At 44.7% G+C, this 17,535-nt stretch overlaps 2 protein-coding genes across 8 annotated transcripts in view; one reads left to right on the top strand and one right to left on the bottom strand.

Annotated features, from left to right (window-relative positions):
- Nucleotides 1–17,076, bottom strand: part of lmo7a (LIM domain 7a) — a 52,296-nt gene extending 35,220 nt beyond the window's left edge. For 5 of the 7 annotated variants that reach the window (XM_023980963.3, XM_023980965.3, XM_023980968.3 and 2 more), the window contains exons 1-6: nt 16,927–17,015; nt 15,478–15,733; nt 8,961–8,993; nt 6,955–7,069; nt 3,462–3,598; nt 1,191–2,133 (exon numbers count right to left, since the gene is read on the bottom strand). In XM_023980963.3, coding sequence (XP_023836731.1) covers nt 1,191–2,133; nt 3,462–3,598; nt 6,955–7,069; nt 8,961–8,993; nt 15,478–15,695 — 1,446 coding nt within the window. In that variant the 5' untranslated portion in view covers nt 15,696–15,733; nt 16,927–17,015. Of the gene's footprint in view, nt 1–1,190; nt 2,134–3,461; nt 3,599–6,954; nt 7,070–8,565; nt 8,646–8,960; nt 8,994–15,477; nt 15,734–16,926 lie in introns of those variants that run through there. The other 2 variants (XM_023980964.3, XM_023980969.2) reach the window with 2 other exon arrangements.
- The window catches only part of fbxl3a (F-box and leucine-rich repeat protein 3a), a 299,930-nt gene that overhangs the window by 217,058 nt on the left and 65,337 nt on the right, over nt 1–17,535 (top strand). The gene's annotated exons all lie outside the window — the stretch shown is intronic.

The following is a 17,535-nucleotide window of genomic DNA, read 5'->3' as shown; positions in this document are numbered from 1 at the left end:
TTCATGGTCTCTAGCTCTGCCACCTTCCGCCAGCGCGACATTGGCAGATGCGGTGGATTGAGATGCATCCCTGCAAAAAAATGGATATCTCTAGCATAAACTGTCAGAGCGGCAGCTAGCCTAGCGGTTAGCGCGTTGGGCCAGTAACCGAAAGGCTTAGGTTCAGTTTCTAAGCAAATCTCGGGGTGATTATCAACTGGGCATGGCACCTTCCACTGTACTGTCGGGCAGTAGCAGGCCCTACATTCGGGAGAAGGAGGGGCAATGAGGAAAACCATTCAAAGAAATGACATGTCCTTCTATAACTGGTTATAACTCAAGTTCTATTTGTGATATTAAGATTCTAACAACGGCAGTGTGTTATATAGACTTACTAACGAAAAGTCAAGGAAGGAGGAGAGCATGACTTAAATGGCAGAGTAATACTTTATTTTACGTTCGCGAGCAGTCGAAATGACTGCTTTAGCGGTTGTAGAGTTCATGTGTTTTTTTTAATTCTATAATTTGTTTACAAGCATGATAGCTGTACGTTTAGTTTATGGTTGACACGGCTTGTTGGCCATTAATCAATCTGCTTTTCTCAACGAGTTCAAATAACATGAATGCATCCAACTGTTATCTACAAATTCACAACTGGTCAATTCCCCCCTCCCACATGGTTACAAATGCAGCATCAGAGTGGATACTTGTGAGGCCCAACATAACAATCCGGTCGCAAAAGACAATGCAAGGAACATTGTGAGTGGCAGTTAATTTTAACGCTGTACCAAAACCGAACCGGGGGGTTTGGTGAACTGTTGCTCCCCTAAGGTTAACAGATCAGGCTAGTTGGTGCGAGCAACTACTACATTGGAAATAGACCACAATGCAACAAACAACACAACTTACTTACAGTCTTAGGTCATGTTCATTATGCACCAAATGGAGGAAAACAGACAAACGGAACGATTATCTGGACTCTAATAAGAAACTGACATCTTCGGTTTTTGTTGCAACATTTGTTTTATGTTGCGTGTCCTAATGAACATGACCCAGTACACAGCCATTGAAGTATATCACCCAAATCCTCTAGTCTAGATGTTCTAAAAAAGCTATTTCTGCAGAGAGCAGTCCTGATGTAACAAACAACTAGACACACACAGACAAAACCTGGAAGGCGTTGTAATATTACAGTATACTACAGTACTCACGGTGTAGGTGCGGGGCAGCGATGCGACGCAGGTGGACTGGCTCCCGAAAGGCCGTGGTGTGACGACGGAGGTGAGGCGAGCACTATCCGATTTCATGTAGCTCCTGGGGAGAGAGGCAGAAACCCGAGACACACTGGGAGGCATAGGCTTTGGCTCCATCGCCACCGAGTTGTACAGTGGTTGTAGTTTGTACAGAGAACCACCAGCAGTGGAAGTGGTCACTTCTTCAGCCACCTTGCCCGCCCACGGGCGCCTGGGCTCGGGTAGTTTTGCGAGGAAGCTGGGGGTGGTGACGGTGGTGGTGCTGGAGGTCTCCTCCATCTTGGCTGCGCTGGTGTACCTCAAGGCCGGGCTTGGGGCTCTCTCCGAGGGGGTCGGGGCTCTCTCCGAGGGGGTCGGGGCTCTCTCCGAGGGGGTCGGGGCTCTCTCCGAGGGGGTCGGGGCTCTCTCCGAGGGGGTCGGGGCTCTCTCCGAGGGGGTCGGGGCTCTCTCCGAGGGGGTCGGGGCTCTCTCCGAGGGGGTCGGGGCTCTCTCCGAGGGGGTCGGGGCTCTCTCCGAGGGGGTCGGGGCTCTCTCGGAGGGGGTCGGGGCTCTCTCCGAGGGGGCTGGAACATAGCGGTTGTAGTTGGAGGTACGACCGATGGTGGTAGTGTTGTTTGTGATGTCGCTACCTGAACCGGAGGGACGGTCACTACTGTTGCTCATGTCACCCCTGGAGGGTGAGTAGGCCCTGTTGGTTGCCGTGGTGGCAGTGGGGGCGGGGTCCTCCTCTCTCAGGTCGGGCAAGGAGGGAGGTGTGGGACTGGGGCGGTCAACGGGGGTGTAGGGATAGTCGATGGTGTAGCTCCTGGGGGGGAGGGTACGGGTTTGGAGGACCGGAGCGGAGTCTTCAAACACGTCCTGGTCCAGGAAGGCGAGGGAGTTGAGACGACTGCCGATGGAGCTGTGGGAATGGAAGAGAGAGAGGGATGGAGGAAAAAGGGAGGACAGTGAAGGAGAGAGGGAAGAGAGGGAGGGAGAGAGAGAGAAGGAAGGGGAGAGAGGGGAAAGGGATTACGAGGTATAATGCGTGAGAGAGAGAGAGTGAGAGGGAAAGAGAGAAGAGAGGAAGCAAGGGAGGATGGGGGGAAAATTAGGGGAAAAGTTAAAGGTGGATGAAGTTTAAAAGGGACACAGGGCAAAATAAAACAAAGAGGGGGTAGAGGGGAGGCAGGATTAAAGTCACGGTTATACTACACTTTCACACTTAGCAGAGAGACAATTACTGACTAACAGTCTCCGGTCACTTTCTCTCAGGGCAAAAGTCTCCACAAAAGTCTGTGTACAACACAAAGCTTTGTATGGCCCTTTATCTGTGCCTGCATTTTCATCGACACATGTTTGTTGTTGCAATCAGTACATATACAGTAAGAGGACAGTTGAGTGAGAGTGAAAACACGTCTCAAAACACTGATGAGAATTCTGATGACAAAATACTTCAAACGTAGTAAAACATCTACGACCAATAAAGCATTATATGTTTCTAATTGTCTGTAAAAATGGAAGGACGTGTTCCTTGTAGGAGCATGGCTAGTCCAAATGTCATTTGGTATCTGTGTGTTAAAAGAATAAAGAGAGCATAGTAACTATAAACATGCAGGATTTGTCCTCGAGGGTGCCTACTCTAGCAGTAGTTTTTCAGTCATTGTGGGGCTAGATTCCTTCTTTAAGTCTTACATCCAGTCAATCTGCACCTTGCCATTTGTAGTGTGTGCCCTTTCCTCAGTATAGTAAACCTAATATGTACTGTACTAGAGCAGGGTCAAATACATGTCAAATCCTCGAAAGTAACACCTAGTCGGCTTGAGGATTGTGAACCAGTGACTTTTCGGTTGCTGGCACAACGCTCTTAACCACTAGGCTATCTGCCACCTTTAATTACATAGGTYATTGTTAGATGATTGCTAATCAACGTGGTGATTGGCATCACCTTGCCAGACAGTTTTGTCTCATTAACAATGTAGTTTTCTGCAGCACATGGATTTAAAAAAAGGAACTGTTTCATGTCCAGACCTGTATGTATTCAACCTAGGTGTGGTATCTACCTGTCCCCACTGTCATGTTCATAATGCACCAAATGGAAAAACAGGGAGGGACTACCTGGACATGGAGGGATCAACTCAACATGTCCAGTAAGAAACCCTCATATCGGTTTCCGTAGATTTTTTTAATTGAGTGCCCTAATGAACGTATTGACCCTGGTGTCTACCTGTCCCCAGGTGTCACTCTTACCTCCGGTTGGACCTCAGGAAACCACCGCTCCCTCCTCCGCCGCTCTCTGTGGTCTGCTCAATCTGCTCCCTCTCCTCTTTCTTCTTCACAATATCAGAGTTGACGCTCTTGCGACGGTTCTTCCACTTGGTGAGGTCCTGCGGAGATGAAATGCAAGCCAGACACCAGCTTAGAAACGTCCATCTTGGAAAAGCCCATGTGATGCAGTTAAATCCCCTAACGGATGGCCAGGAAGGCTAATGTAAACGTGGTTAGCTGCAGATTAGAGAGCGAGCGCGAGAGAGAGCGAAAGTAAGAGAGAGAAAGGACAGAATTCTGAGAAGGTGTCCTATTTGGGTGAGTATAGCTCCTCCCGCCTCTGGCCCCCTGTGTATTGGGGCCCGTGTGTGACCTAAATGCTGTGTTAAGACACCATGTTATCACGCCACTGATAGACATATACTACAGGTCAAAAGTTTTTGAAAACCTACTCATTCAAGGGTTTCTCTTTATTTTACTATTTTCTACACTGTAGAATAATAGTGAAGACATCAAAACTATGAAATAACACACATATGGAATCATGTAGTAACCAAAAAAGTGTTAAACGAATCAAAAAATATCTTCTATTTCAGATTCTTCAAATAGCCACCCTTTGCCTTGACAGCTTTGCACACTCTTGGCATTCTCTCAACCAGCTTCACCTGGAATGCTTTTCCAACAGTCTTGAAGGAGTTTCCACATATGCTGAGCAGTTGTTGGCTGCTTTTCCTTCACCTCTACAGTCTGACTCATCCTAAATCATCTCAATTGAGTTAAGGTCGGGGGATTGTAGAGGCCAGGTCATCTGATGCAGCACTCTATCACTCTCCTTCATAGAAAAATAGCCCTTACACAGCCTGGAGGTGTGTTGGATCATTGTACTGTTGAAAAACAAATGATAGTCCCACTAAGCGCAAACCCGATGGGATGGCGTATCGCTGCAAAATGCTGTGGTAGCCATGATGGTTAAGTGTGAATTCTAAATATATCCCAGACAGTGTCACAAGCAAAGCACCCCCACACCATAACACCTCCTCCTCCATGCTTTATGGTGGGAAATACATATGCGGAGATCATCCGTTAACCCACATCGCATCTCACAAAGACACGGCGGTTGGAACCAAAAATCTCCAATTTGGACTCCAGACCAAAGGACAAATTTCCACTAGTCTAATGTCTATTGCTTATGTTTATTGGCCCAAGCAAGTCTCTTTTTCATATTGGTGTCCTTTAGTGGTGTTTTATTTGCAGCAATTCGACCTGATTCACACAGCCTCCTCTGAACAGTTGATGTTGAGATGTCTGTTACTTTAACTCTGTGAAGCATTTATTTGGGCTGCAATCTGAGGTGCAGTTAACTCTAATGAACTTATCCTCTGCAGCAGAGGTAACTCTGAGTCTTCCTTTCCTCTGTCGATCCTCATGAGAGCCAGTTTCATCATAGCGCTTGATGGTTTTTGCGACCACACTTGAAGAAACTTTCAAAGTTCTTGACATTTTCCGGATTGACTGACCTTCATGTCTTAAAGTAATGATGGACTGTCGTTTCTCGTTGCTTATTTGAGCTGTTCTTGCCATAATATGGACTTGGTATTTTACCAAATAGGGCTGTCTTTTGTATACCACTGCTAGCTTGTCACAACACAACTGATTGGCTCAAATGCATTAAGAAGGAAAGAAGTTCCACAAATTTACTTAAGAATGCACACCTGTTAATTGAAATGCATTCCAGGTGACTACATCATGAAGCTGGTTGAGAGAATGCCAAGAGTGTGCAAAGCTGTCATCAAGGCAAATGGTGGCTATTTGAAGAATCTCAAATCTCAAATATATTTAATCCTTTTTTGTTCTTTTTTTTCTTCTTTGGGGTGGATCAGCTTAAAATTGTGGAAAGAATGTTGCTTCCATCAATGTAATTGTCTGCATCCTTTCCAATCCTCCATATATTTTGGGGGTAAATATATATATCCATACACGCATGCATACATATACACATATATACATACACATACCTATATAGATATACATATTTTTTTATTTTTAGAATATACCTTTATTATTCCCAGCAAACCCTACCATCCTTCCCCCAATTGGAAACTAAACTAATAATCACTTAGGCTTCTACCTTCAGTTTATACTTCCTATACACATTTTACAGACACAATCTATTTTACAATAGTTATATTTGATTTGTTTTTCCTACTTTCTCTATTTCTGATGTCCATCCAGTGTGATTTCTATTTGTAACTGTGCTATTTCACAAAAGTTCTGAACCTATACTACATGATTCCATATGTGTTATTTCATAGTTTTGATGTCTTCACTTTTATTCTACAATGTAGAAAATAGTAAAAATAAAGAAAAACCCTTGAATGAGTAGGTGTTCTAAAACTTTGAACTGGTACTGTATATCACTGTAACTGACTACAGTAACAGGTAAGCAGGTGATGCCTTTACCAATAACACTCACTCATATACTGCATATTGCAGGAGTTTGTGGAATAATTACAGTTAGACACGGTGGAACATTCTGGAATGACCTTGAAAGATTGGTAATCTTTCCCAGAATATTGTCTTGGTGTTATAGGTGTTTAGTTGCCACTGCAGGCCTGAGTGTATACTCAAATGAGGAAACATAGATCTAAAAGTAGGATGAGGTATTCTGTGTTGATCATTAATACACAATCTCAGCTGTGCCTCCTTAAATAAAGAAATTTAACGAGGGCAGTGCTGTTTAAACAATTGTTTGTCTTCTCCTGAGCTCTCTCTCGCTCTCTCCACCTTTACAAAACACATTCTCCTTTCACCACACTGGGCCAAAATAGCTGTTCTCTTCAGATTTCCATTCTCCCCATATCAAATACTAACTACACTTATCTATCATATGTTGCCACTTGTAGACAGTTGGGATGGCTTTGAGTTGTGTACTAATTTCAGACAAGGATACAATAACCATGGCCTATATATTGACATGATCGAAGACACTACAATTGGTGATGATTAAACAGGCCTAGCTCATCAATTCGTTATGTCTTGATTATTATATTAGGGAGGGTTTAAGTCAAGTGTAACAGCAGTCTTTCAGGGGTGAATGTGTGCGAGCCCTGGTAAGTTGGGGACCCCTAGTGGTGAGCGGTCATGTGGGGCATACAGGGTTCATTTGGCACCAAACCGAACCAAAGGGCTAACACAGGGAGGGACTAGCAGGGGTGTATTCATTAGTGTACACTGTCGAAAAACGCTTTGCAAGGGAAAACGTTTTGCAACCAAAATGAGAGTTTATATTGGACAAATGCAGGTAAGTCCCTCCCAGTTTCATCCTGTTTGGTTCCTACTGAATACACCCCAGGACTTCCTAATCCAATAATAAACACACATTTCCATTTGGCATTACAAAACATGTTGTTACATTATGCCTACTGAACACAGCCCAGGTGTGTGGTGGTTGCAGGTACAGTATATATACACTCACATCCTGCCACTGGTCGTCGTTCTCCTTGACCTCCTCTCTGATCTTCTGTAGTTCCTCGTAGCATACTTGCTTCAGGGCTGCCTGGTCCACTGCAAGGTCTGTCATTGATTTGCTCCTATACACCGCCAGGGAAGAGGGTTTAAAGGTTTGGGTTCAGTGTCAACCCTGCTACAGGCATTGGACAACCAGTTCGGAGCATAAACCTACTGTGCACAAGACTGATGTTACAGTCATAAATTAGGCTATAAATGTATGCATCAAATCCACTCCAATCCCCGAATGCTGGGACACTTGCATTCCGTCACACTAACATGAGCTATAGTGAAATAAGGCCATGACCTGATGCTCACCAATAATTGTGTATCCGTCTACGTAACAGACTTCTGTGCAAATCATGCAATGATGTCAACAGGACATACCAATCAGAAAGGTGCTCAAAATGTGGAGCACAAATAGTTTGTTAAACTAAATCTCAATTAAATTCCCTGTGATTTTCAACTGCAACATACTTTTAAACAATGTTTTTTTTTTTGTAAGTACACAGTAAACAAGGTTCAACATTCATTAATAATAATAAAAGAAAAACATCTACATAACACTATTAAGACTAAAAAGTATCACAAACAAAACATGTTCCCCTTTTTTCATATTTCTTAGTGAGGTATTAGTAAGCAAACATATAAGCAACAGTTGAGTCACAAAACACAAGCTAACGCGGTTTTAGGCTAATGGGTTAGAAAACACAAGCTAACGCGGTTTTCGGCTAATGGGTGAAACACAAGCTAACGCGGTTTTCGCTAATGGGTTAGAAAACACACAGCTAACGCGGTTTTCGCTAATGGGTTAGAAAACACAAGCTAACGCGCTTTTCGGCTATGGGTTAGAAAACACAAGCTAACGCGGTTTTCGGCTAATGGGTTAAGAAACACAAGCTAACGCGGTTTTCGGCTAATGGGTTAGAAAACACAAGCTAACGGGGTTTTCGGCTAATGGTTAGAAAACACAAGCTAATGCGGTTTTAGGCTAATGGGTTAGAAAACACAAGCTAAGCGGTTTTAGGCGAACTGGGTTAGAAAACACAGCTAACGCGGTTTTCGGCTAATGGGTTAGAAACACAAGCTAACGCGGTTTTCGCTAATGGGTTGAAAACACAAGCTAACGCGGTTTTCGGCTAATGGGTTAGAAAACACAAGCTAACGCGGTTTTCGGCTAATGGGTTAGAAACACAAGCTAACGCGGTTTTCGGCTAATGGGTTAGAAACAACCAGCTAACGCGGTTTTCGGCTAGGTTGAAAACACAAGCTAACGCGGTTTTCGGCTAATGGGTTAGAAAAACAAGCTAATGCGGTTTAGGCTCAATGGGTTAGAAACACAAGCTAATGCGGTTTTAGGCCAACGGGTTAGAAAACACAAGCTAATGCGGTTTTAGGCCAACGGGTTTAGAAAACACAAGCTAATGTGGTTTTAGGCCAACGGGTTAGAAAACACAAGCTAATGTGGTTTTAGGCCAACGGGTTAGAAAACACAAGCTGTATATCTCAGCCATCCCTTTCATACAAAAAAAGCTTTCAAAGTTGACTTGGCCAAAAACAGTCACTCTGTTTGACTTACCTGTAAACGTCTGAATCATTCTGCTATAAATATATCTTTCTGTTACACAAAACCAACCTATTACGGTAGCCTACAACCTGTGCTTCAACAATTTTCAAACTCTCAGCTGCACATAACATACAGTATGTTTGGTTGACCCAGCATATTGGTATTGTGTGTACAATCCGCTCACTCCACTTTGTTGCTTTGTCAATAGAGATTTGTGGAACTTGCTGTGTCCCCCCCCCCCCCTTGGCTTGGCCCTACACCACCCAGTCCCCAGCAATGTGTCAGTGTCAGCGTATAGCAGTCAGCCAGCGAGTGAGGGCGCTAGTAAACGAGAGCAGCAACACAAAGGCAAAAGCGGAGAGTAAGCGACCACGCCACATTCCTTGGAACAGACATAGTCAACTCACCCATCGTTAGCAACTGCGCGCTTTTGGAGCAGTCTAGGAGAACCAGAGAAGAGAACCACACAGAGAAAAATTTCACATTTGGGCCAGACTTCTTTTCCCTATTCTGGGAGTAAGTAGAGGTAAAGTGATTCACTGTCTGGTGTTTTTCTCTCGCTCTAATGGTTAATGTTAGGATTGGTGGTAAAGTAACCTAATCCTAGATATGTGTTAAAGGATGGCTAGTGCCACTCTACTTTCTCCTGGGGTTTTGGTTTCCTTTTTACTGAAGGTGGCTTTGTATCACAGTTAAAGTCTCCCCTTCCTTTGACCTGCTAGGAAGGTGTGTGTATGTGTGTGTGTGTAACTGAAAACTCTACAGGAGTTTAACATGTGAGGGAAACGCATCCAGATGCCTCAGACACATTTGAAATCTCTCCTTGTCCCAGTCAGTAATCCCAACATGTTTCAAGCTGACCACCATTGTCCCTGTTCCCATGAACTCCAAGGAAACCTGCCTGAAGAACTATCGCCCTGTGGCACTCACATCTGTAATTATGAAGTGCTTTGGAAGGCTGGTGATGACACACATTAACATCATCATCCTAGACACCCTGGACCCACTCCAATTCACATACCGCCCCAACAGATCCACAGATGACGCAATCTTAATTGCACTTCACACTGCCCTCTCCCACCTGGACAAGAGTAGAAATAACTACAGTGGAGATCCAAAAGTAGACAAAAAGACAGTGAAAATGTTGTTGTTTTGGCTCTGTACTCTAGCACTTTCAATTTGAAATGATGCAATGACTATGGGGTTAAAGTGCAGACTGTCAAGCTTCAATTTGAGGGTATTTTCAACCATATCAGCTGAACTGTTTAGAAATAACAGCACTTTTTGTACATAGTCCCCCCATTTTAGGGGACCACTGTTCCTAGGCAGTCATTGTAAATAAGAATTTGTTCTTAACTGACTTGCCTAGTTAAATAAAAGGTACAAAAAAAAATAAAAAAAATCCTCACGCTGCACCTCCCCATTCACGGAACCTTCTCCCAGCCAATGGCAAAAGAGAATAAACAAGATACACACAAAGCAAACTTTTACATCAGCTAGCTATAAGTGAAATGTAATAATCTAGCTAGCCAGCTAGTTTACAAGGCAAAACTCTTCATGGTTAGCTAACTAGCCAGACAGTTATCCCTATTGACTTACTATGGGCTTGCGATCTATGCACACTACAGTGGGTATTGTAGACAGGTAAACATGTCAAAATGAACACAGTATGTGTTTATTAAGGTATCGAGATAAAATAATGTAGTCAGGCAATATGAGATGTGAATTGGCAACATTTCATTCCGAAGTCAGAGTTTATTTTCTCTCGCTTCAATAGCATTGATCTCAATACATTTTGCTTCATTTTTTATACATGGTACGTCATATTTCTGTGCATACTTTTCATTGAAGCTTGCATCGATCGATGCATGTTTCAAAAATATGTACAAACATCCGAAAAGTGCCCTCCATTTTGCATGGTAGGATGCATATTGAGAAACACCCACTGTGTTATTCAAATAGCGGTGCTAGGGTGATTTCATATTTAGCCATTCGCCAACCACCAGACCTGCGATGGATTCCGATGGATTCCAAAACAGCTTTGACTGTTTTTGTCTTTTTATGAATCATGGGACAGCATCTTTTTAAATTCACCGTCAAAAGTCAATTCATGAGCAGAAAAACAAAGAATGTGAGTAGGGTCTTGTGTTAGTTAAATCCGATGGACTCTGACAACAGTATTCATGTGGTGGTATCTTTAGCAATAGCACTTCAAGAAAGGTTAGCAGCAGTTTTACAGCATGTACAGAAAGGTCATTCACTTAGGGTGTTGCTTTGCATTAGGAGCTTCGGAATCGTATAGCTTCTATGGTTTCAGAAAATACCACAACCTGGGTAAAAAAAGGTCATTTGTTTATCCTACAACCTAATCGATCAATCAACTTTCTGAAAAGCTGAAGTTAAACATATAAAACAACCAAAGTCCTTTTAAGCAGTGGGTTTTCTTGCTACATTTCCACCCCTGGGTTTATGTGTTGAAAATACATTTACAGTCAAATAGTCTTTTATAAACGCGTTCCAGTTAGCATGTAAGGTTTAGGAGAGAATAGAGTTACCTGACTAACCCTTCTCCAAGCACCACTCGGTAACAAGGCATATCCACATGTTTAATTAAGTTAACTGAAATTCCCTTCTATGAGGCAAGCACCACTTGGTAACAATTGCATATCCACATGCCATTTAGGGCATGTCAACAACAGACAGAAAAGTGTTCTTAGAACTAAACAGCTCTCTCACACACACACACACAAGGATCAAATGGGTGGGGGAAAATGTAAGAAGAAAACAACTGTACACAACCCAGAGATTTCAGTCTATCTCAAATGGCACCCTGTTCCCTATATAGTGCACTACTTCTGACTAGAGCCTTATACGGCAGCCCTATGTGGCTCTGGACAAAGTAATGCCCTATATAGGGTTTGGAGTACCATATGAGATTTTCCCTGAGAGCAACAGCCACTGAAGCGGTATTGTTGTTTCGGCGGCCATTCTAGTTCCTAAGTGTTCAGAAAGGCTAACTTCTTGATCATCATCATACTCTTCTTGTATCTCAGCCGGCTCGCCTCCCTAATCGCCACCATCTTCTGCAGGTTGCCCTCGCTACAGGTAGTGGGCACAGACCGACCATTGGATTGGCCGATGTACCTAGATATGACCTTTGACTTTGGATACCCACTGCCCTCACCTCCACCCAGAGCACCACCCCAAACTTCCTCAGCAGCATGTAGTCCGTTTTGGTGTGCCCGTACCCATCCCCTCTTTGCTCCCGGTTCTCCCCACCCTCAGCCTCTTGGGTCAAAGGTGAGGGGGCGCAGAGCAGCCGCGCCTGGAGCTTAGCGGGCAGGGCCCATGGCTTAGGTTGGACATCGGGTGGTAGCTGTCAGCGGCACCCAACAGTGGTCTCCACCGCCGACCATCTTGGGGCGGATATACCTTCTGAAAGATGACGTTGTCCCGCTCGATGTCGGGGATGATGGTCTTGCCGTGCTTGACATGCTTCCACGGCTAGGTAAAGATATTGAGCTGGGGGTCCAAGGCGTAGCGTTGGCCAGACGAGCGGTTCTCGCACACCCGGGACTTCAGCATAGCCAGTGGAAGGCCTGGGCGGGCCGGGCAAACATGTTGTCGCTCTCCAGGTCAGGGAGGATGCTCACCAGGGACTCGTCCAATGGGTCGGGGGGGTTTTCACGCCTCAGGAGGGAACACTTCTTGCATTTGACCAGCCGGGGCACCAAGGTGCGGCCGTTCCTGGGGAGTACCACCGCGGAGCGCTCAAGGTACGGGATGTTGGTGGGTTTCGGTTTGGGGGGCTAGTAGGGGGCAGTGTGTGGTGGCTGAGTGTTGTAAGTACTGGAGAGAGGTAGGGGGGGGGGGGTGGCAGTAGTAGAGAGAAGATAGATTGAAAGAAAAAGGAAGGTTATGTTGGATTTAAAACAGGGCCCCATCAAACAGGGGACCTTTTAACAGTATTCAGAAGCAGCTTATTCATATTGTACGTGTTTGGCAAACACATTACTATGGCTGTGTCCGAACACCAATACTTCCCAGGTAGCTTGTTTGGTTCATTGGAAGTTGTGTGAACGTAAGTATTTGGTTTACCATTGGTTCTGCGAACAAAGACATATGTTCCCTGACCATTAAAACCATTAAAAGTTAATTAAACGTTCTGAGAACGGAAGTGTACATTTCGCCTGTTCTGGGAACTTTACTTTTTAGGTTGCAGTGAGGTTCTGAGAACGTTTTACTATGGCTCCCTGAAAGTTTTCCTGGAAGGTTTTAACGTTCTGAGAACGGACATTATAGGTTATTTTAAAGTAACTAAATAACATTCTGACAACATGTTTCAATAATACTTTTAGTTACACGGCTAGCTAGTTTGGATTAACTGAACACCAAGCACAGATAGGACACATGGAAATTAGGCATTAATCATGGAAACACATTTATGTTTTATTGTGGCACAGCGTCAGTGAGATTTAAACCTATGATCTTCTCTTCTCTTTAAAACTATGATCTTCTCTATCCATGGAATTAGTCCACTTTGCCACCAGTATGGAGCTACAGTAGCATGCTATGTTTTTTTTACTCATACAAAGCTGTTCATTTTTGTCTATTCAAACCAACCCCATTTCAAAGGAAACAAGAACTCATAAAGATCAGGTGTGGCCAATTAGTGGGTGCGGCCAACACACCTGAACATAGTTCACAAGAAAGAGGTTAGAGAGAGTTTTGTTGATGCTGAGAATGGAATGTGTATGTTTTTAAATAACATTCTTAGAACGTTCTCTGAACGTTACTAACGCTTTCCTGTGGTTTCTATGGAAACGTTATGCTGAAGTTACGAAATTCCCACAGAAAAACGTTGTTTATTAAACATATTCTGAACTATTTGTGAACATTCCCAATGTTCCTAGAACATTACCAAAATGTAAAATAATTGTAACCACGTTTGAACTTTTAGGAAACATTCTGTTAAAGTAATGAAATACCAAGACAATTGGTTTTTTTTGTCAAGTTCCTTAAATGTGCTGACAATCTTCCAAAGCCAAGCAACTATCCTGCACCATTCTGAGAAAGTTGTGGGGTGGTTTTATGCATAATAACCATAGGGCAACCACACTCTCACAAAGCTCAAAGAAACATATGTTTTTCAGAACATTATGTGCAAACTGGGTTTACGTCCTCAGTATGGATGAGTAGTATGTTGATATTTGTTGCTTACTGAATATATTTTTACTAAACAGTACGTTCTAAATAGAATGTAGTACGATTAGGACACAGTTTAAGTAAGTAGTAGGCAGGCCATATTTCAGACACGGCCAGTACCTTAACATATGTACTGATGCAAATTGGACTAAACAGCAAGACATCACGCCCCCCCCCCCCCCTATCAGTATGTCCACAGACCTGAAGCTCTGGATTTTCTCCTTCTCCTTTGTGACCCCAGTTCCATCTCCTGCACGTATGCGTCCTCCTCGGGTGTCCAGTACTTGGGCAGGAACCCGTCATATAACCCGTTGGCGGGTGGCTTGGGGGGAGCACCCACTTTGCGGGCGTATAGGTCGTCCTGAACAGGGTCGGCGTACCCCACATCACTGAGGGTGGGGGGATCGCATCAGGTGTCATTGGTCCACTGCTGCTCGAGAAAAAGACCAGCCAATCGGAGTGGAAAGGGGCTTATGGTGTTATGGTGTTTGGAACATCCTTGATGTTAGCACTCAATCTCCTCAGACACGTGAGGAACAAAAACTTTGTTGTTTTCAAATCAATGAGATCTGATATTTCGGATGGCAAGTCACTCAGTCACAGCAAATACAAATGCAAGAGGAACGAGCAAATAAAACTAAAGAAAACAATAACAGAAAACAAAAACAAATGTTATATCAAATCAAAATCGGCCGGCAAGTTAAGACCAAGGTGGTTCTAGGAAACCATGCAAACTGAAGATCTCTTTTGTTCTCTCATTCTTTCTTTCCCCCCCACTCGTTCATCCGGCAGACGTAACAGAAGAAGCGCTCTCTCTTTCTCTCATTCTTGTCAGACAGGCATAAAAGCTCTCTCTCTCTTGGTCAGACGGTTATCAGAGAGGCAGGTCATTGAGGCAGGTCACCGTCTTCTGCGGTGGGGTGTTCGTGTTCACTGTGACCATTGGCCAGGTCCCTCCTCTCACCAATAAAACTCCTCCTCCCCCTCCTCCTAACCCCACGGAATTCCCAGCCTCTACAGGGCTGATGGGTTGGGTGAAGTTGGCGGGCGGGGAGGGGCAAGGCCGTGCAGAACGAGGTCGGGGTCCGGCCACTCGGGGTCCGACTCGTCGTCACTGCAACTCTCTCACTTGTACGCCCACTGCAGGGAATTCTGGGATATGCATCCGTTGTTGGTTGGAATCGAGCGTGGTCTCACTGAGGTCAGTGTTCTGTGGTCAGCCGCGACAGGAGGATATGATGGTACAGTGTACATACACAACCATTGGACAATCATACACAACCATGGGAGAACTAACCAGCAGACAGACAGTGGGGATGATAGGAGAGGAGGAGTGTGTAAAGACAGGGTAAGGTTCAGGGTATGGATTACATTAGATTTAAACCACAGACTTGTCATAGAGCCAGAACGCAGTCTTACGTGCAGTACTCACTATCCAATGCAAAGCAGCAGTTTTCTTCACAGTGAAAGAAGACTAGCTGGCGTATAAAGCCAGCTTAACGATTTAAGAAACTGGGTGGGATATTTTGGCTCGGTACCATTTCGATTTAACAATTCACCTGAATTTGACTGAAATAAAATGGAATTGAGCCCCATCCCTCTGGATAATTTAACCATTGAGAGATCTGAAAGGATTTGCTAGAGCAGCACCTGCGGTCAAAGATTAGAGGCAGCTGATTTCTGGTGTATAGGCTACAGATGTGTGTATGACTCTGCTACCTTGTGAAGGTGCCATCTTCCTCCGTGTACATGGGGCTGGCCCAGCTCCGGCGGTTGTCCTCGTGGCGCTCGGCCCGCTTCTTGCGGAGCGGCGCTGGCACATAGGCCGCTGGCTTGTCCTTGGTGGGCAGGAACTGGTTGAACTGCGTGGTCGTTTTAGGCTCGATGACCAGCGAGCGGCGGTAGTGCAGTGAATCCTTGTTACTGTCGGCTGCCATCCTGAAGACTGAGTCCGTCTCCGCGTCACTCCCAGAACCTGGGGGAGGAGAGGTGGGGGATGAGGAGATAGACAGAAGGAAAAGGGGGTCAAATTGAGGTGCGAGGTGAAGGAAGGGGGGGGGGGGGGGACAGTGGAGATTAGAGGGGCAAGAAAGAGTAAGAGGGAGGGCTCTGAGAAAGGGGAGAGAAGAGGTGAATGACAGAATCGACAAATGGAGACCGGAAAGGGAGGTGAGGGGAATGGAAGGTGGGAGGAGGGAGGAAAAGGCAGTAGAGAGCAGAGAATGGAAGAGGGTAGAGTTCAGAGGTCGATCCAGGAGGAGTGACGAGGAGAGAAAGGGAAAAGGTCGGAAGAGTAGAAGTCTACTTAGTGTTGTTTGTGATATAATTGTCTGGCAGATAAAAGAGGGAATCTGGTCAGCTCTATACTTAAAGGGATAGTTTGGGATTTTGGCAAATCTACGTCCTTAAAGTCAGATGAACTCATGCTAACATTGGCTCCCAAAACTTCCTATAACTTAATTCATACTGGACACTGAGACATAAAAACAATATCTACAAGTCCATCTGACTCTGAACCTTTCACCTCACTGAACACCTCACTAAAATTCTGAACCTTTCACCTCACTGAACACACCCCAGTACCAGGGTAGCGGGGGTGGGGCGCATTGCTTTGGGAACAGAGGCCTATTACCCCCTCCTTGCTTAATTTACAGGCTGGTGTGGAAGCATCTGGAATGTATCTCTGGCCTGTCTCTCACAGCGGGAGCCAAGTCTCTCTCTAATTACTGACTGAAACGCGAAACTAGTCCACCCACTGTCAAATGCCAACAAAGACCTGGTATCAGTCAAATCAACATGCTCAGTGTGAACTTCACAGATTATCTCAGATAGTCCAAAAGAAACAAATAGATACCCGCCCTTGAAATAGCAATCACTACCACTCAAGATTTCAGACTAAGATATAGAAGCTAAAGGTGTACTGCTAAGAGCCTAAACATAGCATAAAAAAGTAAAACCAAAACACACTCAAGTCCTGTCCGACAGGGGTGCGTGATAATTGAGATTGATGTGTGTGCGTGCGTATGTGTAGAAGCATAACAAAGTAGAACCAAACACACACACACACAACTCGAGTCCTGTCCAATTGAGATTGACGTGTGTGTGTCAGTCTGTCTGTGAGTGAGAGAGTGAGTGAATGAGTGAGAGTGTGAGCGTATTTGTCCATACCCTCACTGCTGCTTTGGGCGTGTTGTCAGGGATCTGCTGTGTAGTCTAGAACCCTGTATCCTCCTCCTCTCAGTATAGGTACTATATCCTCTCTCCCACTATACCAGCTGTCTCTGAAACCACTGTCTCTTTCTCGAAATCTTCTGCTGCTGCTGGTTCTCTGGCCGGATGATTCCTCAAGTGCCTGCAATACACACACACACAAACAAACACAATCGTGAGTCACACCCTGAAAGAAAGAGCGATGTGTCTTTCAGTAAATTAACTCCTTAGGGTTATCCTCCCCAGGTACATGATAACACACACACACACAAATAATTGATTCCCATTCAAAATCCTATTTTCCCAAACCTATCACTAACCATAACTTGAACCTTTACACCAACCCCCTAACTGTAATTCTGACCGTAATTCTAACCCTAACCCCTAAACCTAAAATAGCCTTTTTCCTTGTGGGATCCGGCAAAATGTCCCCACTTGTCCCTGTTCTACTATCCTTGTGAGGACCTCTGGTCTCAACAAGGATAGTAAACCCCCCCCACCCACCCCCCCAAAAAACACACGTACCCCCATGACACAAACACTTATAGAGTTCGAGTTAGTTTCTTA

Source organism: Salvelinus sp. IW2-2015, linkage group LG36 (assembly GCF_002910315.2).
Source record: "Salvelinus sp. IW2-2015 linkage group LG36, ASM291031v2, whole genome shotgun sequence".
In the NCBI taxonomy this organism is placed as follows: Eukaryota; Metazoa; Chordata; class Actinopteri; order Salmoniformes; family Salmonidae; genus Salvelinus; species Salvelinus sp. IW2-2015.
This window is presented reverse-complemented; position numbering and strand designations above follow the sequence as displayed.